This window comes from Sinocyclocheilus anshuiensis, unplaced genomic scaffold (genome assembly GCF_001515605.1).
Source record: "Sinocyclocheilus anshuiensis isolate Anshui unplaced genomic scaffold, SAMN03320099.WGS_v1.1 scaffold758, whole genome shotgun sequence".
NCBI lineage: Eukaryota > Metazoa > Chordata > Actinopteri > Cypriniformes > Cyprinidae > Sinocyclocheilus > Sinocyclocheilus anshuiensis.
This window is the reverse complement of record NW_015548126.1, coordinates 2,387,974-2,399,310: the sequence shown is the minus strand read 5'-3', so window position 1 is coordinate 2,399,310 and position 11,337 is coordinate 2,387,974. Positions and strand designations below refer to the sequence as shown.

The 11,337-nt window shown below is 35.3% G+C and overlaps 1 protein-coding gene across 1 annotated transcript in view; it reads right to left on the bottom strand.

Moving 5' to 3' along the window:
• LOC107704782 (FRAS1-related extracellular matrix protein 2-like) overlaps window positions 1-11,337 on the bottom strand; it is a 74,297-nt gene that overhangs the window by 25,603 nt on the left and 37,357 nt on the right. Inside the window, exons 3-4 of the mRNA XM_016507808.1 lie at window positions 6,378-6,524; window positions 2,285-2,515 (exon numbers count right to left, since the gene is read on the bottom strand). Coding sequence (XP_016363294.1) covers window positions 2,285-2,515; window positions 6,378-6,524 — 378 coding nt within the window. The remainder of the gene's footprint in view (window positions 1-2,284; window positions 2,516-6,377; window positions 6,525-11,337) is intronic.

Genomic DNA, 11,337 nt, shown 5'->3' with positions numbered 1-11,337 from the left:
ACACACACACACACACACACACACATATATATATATATATAGGGAAATCAGTTGTGAGTTTTGCCATCTTAAGCAGTGTAAGTGTAAGATCTACGGAGAAAGCGCTCATTCAGTCAGATCAGAGAACAAAGGGACTGCTCCTGCTAAATCAGCCGTAGATCCTGTCACAACTTCAGAGGCTTGGCTGCTGTGTTTTGATGAGGAGGCACCAGGATGTTATTCAGATGTTCTGGAGATATTATGCTATGATTACAATGTACAGACGGGTGACAGCTGTGATGTCCGCCCCCACCGACACTCCTTTTCCACATTTTCTGGCTTACCTTTGCTTGGTCTGACAATTTTGTCTCATACACAAATTATTACATTGCCTACAAGGAACACTCGCTCAGCAAATGAAATCTAAAATGCAATACTTCTAATTTTATCAATCTACTAGAGTAAAAATTCAATAAAACTGGCCTAATTTACTGTCTAAATACATGTTAGCTAAGTTTCATCATTGCAAGTTATTCCCAAGAAAAAACAACTTTCCTTTTCGGCTGACATAGCCAGTCACTTTTATTTTTCAACCCATCCCCTCCAGCCACTTTCTCGAAATCCAGTTAATTCCTAACTGATAACATCAAGTCCCATCCTACATTTTCTCATCTGTTTCAATTAGAAATAACTCAGCTCACAGAATTAAAATAGGTTGCAAATGACATTTCATGTTGACTTTAATATTTGATATTTGAGTTGTCAGTTCAGATATTTGATATCTGAAGTCTACAATATGGAAGGCTGTTTCCGCCACTGAATAAAAAAAAAGGTAATTGCAAGTTTTTATCTTACAATTCTGACTTTTTTCTCACAATTGCGAGTTTACATATCGCAAATCTGACTTTTTTTCTCAGAATTGTGAGATATAAGCTCACAATTGCAAGTTACCATGTCAGAATTGTGAGATGTAAACTCGCAGTTCTGACTTCTTTCTCGCAATTCTGACTTTGCTTCTCAGAGCTGTGAGATATAAACTCGCAATTGTAAGTTATAAAGTCCAATCCTGAAAGGGAAAAAAGAATGATATGTTCTCAGAATTGCGACTTTACTTCTCAGAATTGCTAGTTTAAATCTCTCAATTCTCATTTTTTTACTCACAATTGCGAGTTTATATCACGCAATACTGGGTTTATAACTCGCAACTGTGGGTTTACTGTATATCACGCAATTCTAAGAAAAAAATATTTGTTATCTCACAATTCTGAGAAATTCTGAGAAAAAATTTGTGAGTTTGTATCATGCAATTCTGAAAAAAAGTCAGAATTGCGAGATGCTAACTCACAATTGCGAGAAAAAAGTCTGAATTGTGAGATAAAAGTCGCAATTTTAATTTTTTACTCAGTGGCGGAAACAGGCTTCCATACTGCAAATATGTTCACTACTATGTTAGATAAGATTTTTAATTGTAATATTTCACAAAATTACTGTTTTTACTGTATTTTTATCAAATAATCGCAGCCTTGGTAAGCTTAAAGGCACAATATGTAAGATTTTTTTATTAAAATATCCAAAAACCACTAGAACAGTTTTATATATTTTGCTGACTTGTGTACTTACATTATCCCAAATGTTTCGAAGAATGTTTAAATCCAGAGAAATAAGCAATTTTAACTAGTGACACGGACCGCTTTCCGGAAGGAGCGGAAGCGGTCGACTGTGGCATAATAAAAGCTCAGCTGCTTTTGAGCCGTGTGTCGCGCTCGTTCAGCGGCCTCGTTTTGCTTCAATGGCTTTCCGCCTCACTCTGCTTCATACTATGACGTTAATAAATCTTTAATACATTAGCTCATCCATGAACATGATTTCTGCCCGAGTTCCATCGGATTGCTTCAACTGTGGGGATGAAGACGACAACTCCCATGATTCCACACTCAGTCACGGCGTCATCAAACTACGCCTTTGTTTCTTTGTTTTTTTTTTAATACGCACCCTCTAGTGGCAAAAAATTACATATTGTGCCTTTAAGTGACTTCTTTAAAAAAGATTTAAAAATCTTGCCAACCCCAAACCTTTGAACAATAGTGGATAGCAGCATCCTTAGATTGAATAAGACTAGACTGAGTAACAGACTGAACACATAACCTATTTTATGTTAAAGCAACATTTCTAATTATTGGTTGAAGTCTGAACTTGTTTGCTTAAGGCTTTTGAACCCACATGCTGACCTTTGTTGCTATCCTAACCCATTCCCAGCACCTGGAACCCATGTTTTTATTTTTTTATTTTTTTTTTGTGAGCTTACCATCTCCGGGGTCAACAATTTCCACGGTTGCTGCCTCTGGGAACTCCAGTACTCCCATGACAGGCTCTGACAGGACAATCTGGAAGGTCTCGGACTGCTCGTATAGGCTGTCTGACAAGATGCGCACTTTCCAGGTAGCAGTGGTCTGACCTGGGTTAAATTGGACTTGTTTCTGGGCTTTCCCTCTGAAATCTTTGTCCTTTTCAGCCGTACCATCTTTGGTACCAATACCTTAAGAATGAAAGAGTAAATAAACGTTAAATAAAGCACAGAAATGTAAGCAAATTAAAGTATTTTATAATATATATATAACTATAAAGATTATAAAACTATATAATAATAAATAAAATGAAAAAATATATAAAATACAATACAAAAAAAAAAAAAACATTTTTAATTGAAACTATACAAATAACCAAACTTCTGCAAATGCCAGCAAATGGAGACCTCATGGGCTAAAATTGTTTTTACATTAGAACTATATAATTAAACGCAATAAAAAAATTAATACAATAAATAAATAAATATATCTTTTCTAGTGCATTGGAGTGAAAAGAACACGTTTTACAGATGTACATTGACAAAAACATTGTTAGTGTCTTTTCAACAAACTGCTATATACAAGTAAGTGTGCTAGCAAATAAAGACCACTGTCAAGGGATTGAGAAAACTCCTGTTTATATCACGTCGTCTGTGTTTCTATAAATCACAGAAGAGCTTTGTTAACAGCCAATGTAGAGATGTTGCAGTGTGCATGACGCAACCATTCTGTAATAAAAGCTTCAAAGAGAGCGGTGTGCCATTCTTTGGAAAGAGAATAAAGTCAAGACTATAAAGTCTAGTCCTTCAGAAGATCAGATGCTCATCCTAGCCTGGCAGTCCCACTGGTGGATCTCTGTCCACTTGGGTTGACAAAGGTTTGTACGGTGCCAGCAGCTTCATGGCAGGTGTTGCCAGGTGGGCATTATTAGCTAGCGGACAACACTATATCTTCCCACCACAGAAATCTCAAAGGTCACCAACGTATAATGAGATATTTATATATCCCACAAAAAAATAAATAACTCAGAGCAGGGCTGGACTGGAAGAAGTTGGAGTGAAGCGATCTTTAGGCGGAGCAAAATACTTCATCGCTCTGTCTATAGCACATTGTGATTGGATGTTTACGCTGTTAATACAGGAGACAAACCAATGGGCCACTGGCTGCTCGCTTTCCTTGCGTGATGGTTTTCGGCACAAAAAAAAAAAAAACTTCTGTCGGCCCCTTAAGTGCGTCGGCCCAGGGAAGAATCATTTTTGGGGAAAACTGCCAGAGGAAAGACCAGATTGGGAGAAAGCTTCGGCAAAGGAGGAGAAATTGGGTTGCCAAAGAAAAAAAAACCTGACTTCTTTGAAGCAAATTCAGAAAGAAGCGCTTTGATATTAAGGTACATCACAAAAAAGGAGGGGTCCTGTCATGTCACATGCCTGTATAAAATGCAATTATTCAGAGAACATCAGTCCTTGAAGAGAAACTGACGAAGAGAGTGAAAAATCTAAATAATAACTGAATAAAAATCATAATTTCAAAGACTTCCTCATCTCCCCACTTCAGTACAGGAAGGTCTCTGATCCAGACCCAGCGAGTGGCAGATGAACAGCAGGCCAGCAGCTCATCTTATCGACAGGCCCTGGACCGGAACCGAGGTGAGTTGTGGAATGGTGGTCAAGCTCAGCATGTGGATGGAATATTCATCTGTTTCATCAGAGCTTGTGGAAGGCTGTCAGTGTGATCCTGACAGTGTAACTCTCATTTTTACAGTGTTTTCCATGCTAGGTTGTAGCTCATGCAAATGGAAAACTCCCTCTTGGGGATGACTGAACTACTGATGCTCTCTGGGAGTCAAACTCATGACTTTGTGTTGCTAGCGTCATGCTCTGTTGGGCTACTGGAACTGATTTATACGGTGGCCGAGAAGTGCAAAACAAATCACAATTCTGAAAACAAAATAACAAATTACAAACGCAAATGCAAGTCTAAAAAAACAAAATAACAATTCAGAAAACACAACAACAATTCAGAAAACAAATTAACAAGTCAGAAAACACAACGACAAATTCGACCTTTTTGATTATTTCCTTAATTTTTATTGAAAATAAATGCCTTTACGATGTGATACGAGATTTGAAAAGGGAGAAAAAAAAAGTTCGGCAAAAGGTGGGATCGAACCCGGGTTGATCGCGTCAAAAAGCCTACGACACCCACTTATCCATCTGCACCACTGGAGCTGATATTTTACAGTCACTTCTAACTAAATGTAAATATACACTCCGTATGTTTTTATTCCATAGTAAGGGCAATTCATACAATACATTTAAACTGAGCTACTTTAATACCATCTCGGAACTTTCTACCAGGACTCTGCTGTTCTTCGGCTGGTTCTTCCTGTATACGTTGAATGACAGATGTCTCGTCCAGTCAGCGGTGAGTAATCCCAAACCAATGGCGCTGTCTCAAACTATACCTACCTCTTCCGGTTTGTCTGATTTGTCGTTGTGTTTTCTGACTTGTTAATTTGTTTTCGGACTTGCATTTGCGTTTGTAATTTGTTATTTTGTTTTCAGAATTGTGATTTGTTTAGCACTTCTCGGCCACCGTAGATTTAGCTTAAAATCTGATAAACATTCATTCCAGAAGCTGAAATTTTCTATTAAGGAGTAACATTTCCATGACTTTCAGGGGTGTTAGAAAGTCATGGAAATGTCCTAGGCATATGTCCTAGGCATATAAAAATAAAGTACATAGAACATTGTCCAAATAATTTAAACCAATACTAAACTAGATCCTAAGCTATTGGTTTAGAATAAAATATTATGAAATTAATCAAATATTATTTATCTATTTAGATTTTGCTGTCATATTTTAAATATTTGATGTATTTTTGAGATACAAGTTCAATCTTTCTCAAATTCATGAAATGTTGCTGTTCATCCAGAATTCTTGAATTTGAGGTACACTTGTCTGTCAACTATAATTTCCTGTATTACCACTGTAAATTTTGGGATTTTTTGTTTTACACATTTTTGAAAAAATGTCTCTCTCTTATTGAATTTATTTATAAAACAAATACAATAAAAACAGTAAAAATGCTGAACAATTAAAAATTATTATAATTAAATATTAACGTTGTGCTGCTTAATATTTTTGTGGAAACTGTGATACTTTTTTCAGGACTTTTTGATGAACAGTTAAAATGAACAGCTTTTATCTGAAATATAAATCTTTTGTAACAATGTAAACGTTTTTACGGTTACTTTTGATCAATTTAATGTCTCCTTGCTGAATAAAAGTACTAATTTCTTTAAATAAATAAATAAATAAATAAATCTAGCTTTCTGACCTCAAACATTTGAATGGTAGTGTACAGTCAACCAGTAAATGACTGCAAAATAAAGAAAGAGACCTTGGAGTGCTACAAGAGATATAAGACTTGCATAACTATGTAGGTTATTGTATACCAGGGTTAGTGATGTTCAAAAATGTTCAGTGGTCATTAAAAATATTTGACCGCAGAAGGCTATGATTAAATCAAATATTCTGGAGGCCAATGAAATAAGTGATTCTTTACGATACAAAACTGAGCATATCTCATCAACACAACAGAAACTCATTATAATGAAGTTCCCTTGCATGAATGATGTGCTTTTTATGTGCATATAGTATGCAATAGCTTAACTTTGATCTATGACCTTTCCTATGTAAGGTTCTTGTCCCTCAAGGAATTGAAGGTTTTTTCTGCTGACTGTGGAAACTCAACTGCCAATTGAATAATATGTGGGTTGCTGATTTTTATTTCTACTGTTATGAGTCATAAAAACTAGTATTATCAGTGTGGATGTAGGCGGAAGCATAGCAAAGTCTTGATGCAAATCAAGCAACCAAATCTGATGACGTGAGGAGCAACATCAATAGAAGTTCATAGAGCCTAAAATAGCGACGTTATAAAGAGACTCCAATCAGCAAATTAGAGTTATTTATCACTACAGAGAGGCTTGATAAAATCTTATCAGTAGTGCATGATGGGAAATTAAGCACTCTTTTAACATCACTTACTAACAAATGAAGTCTCGCCAAGGTAACCTCTGCGTCTCAAGACCACCTCCAGAAACTTGCTCTCCTCATCCACCTGGTAGTACTCTTTCTCCAGGGAGATCCAAGCCCAGTTTAGTCGGAAATGTTGGTTTTTCAGCTTGTTGCCCCCTACAGAGCAAACAGAAGAAACACATTGAACATACACTCAGGTAAATATTAGTATCAAAGGTGCAGTGATGATTTGGATGGAACTGTTTGCTGTGTATTTATTGTATCAATCCGGGTACAAACGTGCAAAGATTAGACTTTGCTCTATGTGTTTTTCTTTTTGTCAGAAGTATGCTAAGGCTTTCTCTTTGAAGTAATAGCTTTAATATAGCCAACTGAGGTTTAGTGGAGCTGACTCCTCCAATTCATACGGGGTACCTTATTCATCTCAACAAGAACAGTGTGATATCAGTCAAAAACTCTGATGCAGCGGAGAGGGGAAGCGCAGGTCTAATTGCTTCTTTTCTAATTAAAATAAAAAAGGATTGTATGTTTTCTATCTGTGTTCGTCTGTTTTATCATCAGCGTTTGAAGTGGGATTCAAAGTGAGGGCTCGCTCCTGGAGGGCATCCCTACCAGTTACAATCTGCACACACAGACAGCCACTCACACAGATATCAAACATACACAAACACGGCTTTCTTTCCCATGCAGGGATGCAAATACTGGAAAAATGCAACATGTCTAGTCCATCTATGCTTAATTAAATATTTGGAATTCAGATTCAATTATGTAAATACAGGATGGGGTTTAATAAAATCAAAATTGTAATTTTGTGGCTTTTTGACCTAAGCTTTGGAAACCATTTTATGCACAGAATGTGGGACACAACTATTATACAAAATAACGACCTATAATATAAAATGCAATATGTCTACACAATCTATGTTAAATATTCATAATTCAGCTATAATTATGCAAATACAAGATATGGTTTAACAAAATCAAAATTGGAATTTTGTGGCATTTTGACCTTGTCTTTAAGCTTTGGTAACCATTTTATGCACAGAATGTGGGACACGACAATTATACAAAATAATGACCTATAATATAAATACATATAAAAATGCAATGTCTTGTCAATCTATGATAAATGAAATAATAATAATTCAGATACAATAAAGTAAATAGGTAATATGGTTTAATATAATCAAAATTTAAATTGTGTGGCTTTTTGTCCTTGTCTGTAAGCTTCTGTAACCATCTTGTGCAAACATTATATAATAATAACAATAACAATAATCATTATTATTATTACTATTATTATTATGATTTATACAATTATTAATAATTATATATACAGTATATATATACACACACACATACATACATTCATTGTTTTATTTGTTTTATTGTTTTACAATGTTTTTAAAATTAAAATTATATATATATACAGTATATATATATACATATATATTCATTATTTTATTTAATAATGTTTTTTAAAATTACAATTATAATGCCTACATTTTAAATAGTGATTAAATACCGTTTCGATAGATTAAATTAGAAATTAAATATACTAAATAATAACTAAAAAAAGAATTAATGTATTTAACATTAATTCAACATTATGCAAAAAATATGACATTGCTATTGTATGACATGATTTTAATTGCAGAAAACAACTGAGAAAATTACTGTTTTAAAGAGGGGAATACAGCGATATGATACATTTAAAACTACTTTTCATACTTTTCATATTTCATTTTATGTTAGATAACAGTTTATCTATTGATATATACTGAACAAAATTATAAACACAACAACACCTGTGCAATAATCATGCTGTCTAATCAGCATCTTGATATGCCACACCTGTGAGGTGGATGGATTATCTCGGCAAAGGAGAAGTGCCCACTAACACAGATTTAGACAGATTTGTGAACAATATTTGAGAGAAATAGGCCTTTTGTGTACATAGAAAAAGTCTTAGATCTTTGAGTTCAGCTCATGAAAAATGGGGACAAAAACAAAAGTGTTGCGTTTATAATTTTGTTCAGTGTATGTTTTGTCCAACATCCTTCCTGTTTCAACAGAAAATGGCAAGTTTTGCACACATACATAAACACACACACACACACACACAAATCTTTGTATAACAAAGAGAAAGCTTGATCTGTATGACGGACTCGTCCAATGAGAATTTGGCATGTATCGTTTGTCCGTCCCAGTCCAGCTGGCATGCTAAGAGAGAATAAGAGATAGAGAGGAAGTGGGCAAGAGAAAGAGAGAGACTTCAATCTTTAGGTCTGTTCTGTTCTGGCTTCTTTGTACTGAGCTATCAGTAGACTGCGGTTTGTTTGCTTTTGGCAGCACTACACAGGTCGTACCCACCCTGCACTCCTCCTCTCCTTCCTCCACTGTCCAGTTGTCACGCTCTGCAAACCTGTCACGTTCAATGATCCCCATTTCCCTTTCATGCAAAGGGCAAGACGGACACGTCCAGATGTTTTATAGTTCACATGAATGTGCGTGTGTGTAAAGCTGAATAGTAGCACCTGTTCTATGTATTTTTACACCTATAATTCTCAAAAAAAAAAAAAAACATAAATCCAAACATCTAGCATGGTCAATGAAGAAGATTCACAAAAGAAAAGTCAAATAACTCAACAAATACCCTTTAAAAGTGTGTAATCTCAAATGTTTCACATTCTAACCTTGACAAATATGGATCAAGAAAACAACAAGACACTTTCCAATGATAGAGTTTAATTTGAAGCATTTGTGAGAGCTGCTTTTATGAAACGTAACAAGCACCGGCAGAGAAAACATCTTCAAACTGCAAGAAAATGAGTTCAATGAAACCCTGTCAGATCGAAGAAATTAACCGAGAATGACAGAAGATTCAGATCTGAGCTGAAGTACCTGGCTCATCTTCAAAGTCTGACATTTTGCAGAATAATTGGCTGTCAACGCGTTTTTGATGAAAGAGAATTCGAGATTTGCAGAATACAAAGATTTTTGGACTTCACCGAAGTCTGTGAGACGGCGAATAAACAGGATTCACTTCACCTTTGAGGAAAGACGTGAGGTGAAATGTCGTCCTGTCTCTAGAGGCTTTGTTCCTCCTAATGACAAAATACAGTACTACTGTATGTCGAAGTTGCAACTCAAAACTAATCACATTCTCCTCAATAGTCTCCTTGGAGGTTTGTATAGGAGTTGTTTTGCACGTGGGAGAGATTAGGCGGCAAGTTCATATGCTATAGAAAGTTTATTCAGTTAGACTTTCAATAGTGTGTCTGTCAGTTTGAAAAAACAAATAAAATCCAACATGTTCATTCACTCGGCCTTATCTGCAAGGAACCTTCAAAGAGCATTTTTAGAGGCAATCTCATGCACAACACATCTTTCCCAAAGAAAGACCACCTCAAGCTTTGATTTTTATGCGCATGCACCATTTTAAATGCAATATGATAAGTCATGTTCAACCAACATACGGTAGGCCTACCATTGTTCTAGATCCGGCCCACAGTTCACGTATTGGAGGCGAGATTGCGTTTCAGCTGAATAAACCCACTTCAAAGAGTTCAAGGAAAACCTCCCAGTTAATCTACAACCGAAGGTTAAGATTGCTGAGCAGCGGTTTCGTTAACACCAGTGTTTTCTCAAGGTCCTTCTTTCTAGGTCATGGTTTAATGCTTTTTCCAGAACCCCCTTTGTAAAGTGCAGGCACTACCCACTGCTTTGAAAAACCCCCCATTTCTCTTTGATGATATGTTGGTTGCTGAAAGCAATATGTTAAGAAAACTAAACTACTAATTTCATTATACTGCAGAACACAATTTTAAAACAAGCACACTTTATATCACCTTGTTAAAACACTCATAAATGCTGACACTGTATCCTTTTACCTCTTATTCAGCATATTTTGGGGGAATAAAATAAAATAAAATAAAATAAAATAAAATAAAATAAAATAAAATAAAATAAAAGCCTTTAGGTTCCTCTGTGCACAGCTAATATAGATTTAGTAGTCACTACAGTCCTAACATAGCATGTCTTGTCTCTCACCAGAACATAATAAGCATGACATCGGCTTCTGATGGACAGATTTGTTATGAATGAGACCGAAGGCTCTGCTAAGCCTGAGCCGTGCCAACTCTGTGCCCCCTGTCTCCTCCATAAGCACTGAGTCTGCAGACTGCCCTTATTTGGTCACCAAGGAGAGCGAGGGGCCCACGGTGCCCACCATCATTCTCCCTCCATCAGACAAACCTGCCACTGCTGAACACTGAGCTGTCCGTGCCTAAATTAAGGACCAACTTGGAGCAAAATGGAAAGTCTGTGGCTACCATTATAGAAAAAATAAGACCCAATTTTCCTGTTTTTTCACTACTTTCACATTTTGCTTTCTTTACTCTTTAAGGTAATTACAAAATTCTTAAATGATACAGTACACTATCATTCAATAGTTTGGGATCCATGAGATTTTTTGTGTCTTTTGCAATTATTATTATAGTAAAAACAATATTGTAAAAAATTATTACAATTTAAAATACATTTTCTATTTGAATAGATTTTTAAATATGATTTAATCCTGTGATTAATTTATTTATTAGTAGCCTTTACTCCAGTCCTCAGTGTCACATGATCATTAATAAATCATTCTAATATGTTAAATGGTGCTCAAGAAACTTTTTTTTATTTTTTATTATATCAATGTTAAAAACAGTAGTGCTGGCTAATATTTTTGTATAAACTGTGGTACATTTTGTGTTCAGAATTTTTTATGAGGTTCAAAAGAACGGTATTTATTTGAAATGCATTTAAAAACACACACACATATATATATATATATATATATATATATTTTGTGTTCAATTGAATTATTATGAAATGTAATAATTATTAACATATTAAAAGGGTATTTTGCTCTGGATAAAAACACGGAGAGGAGACCCATTCCTGTGTAGGAGAAACAAGTTAT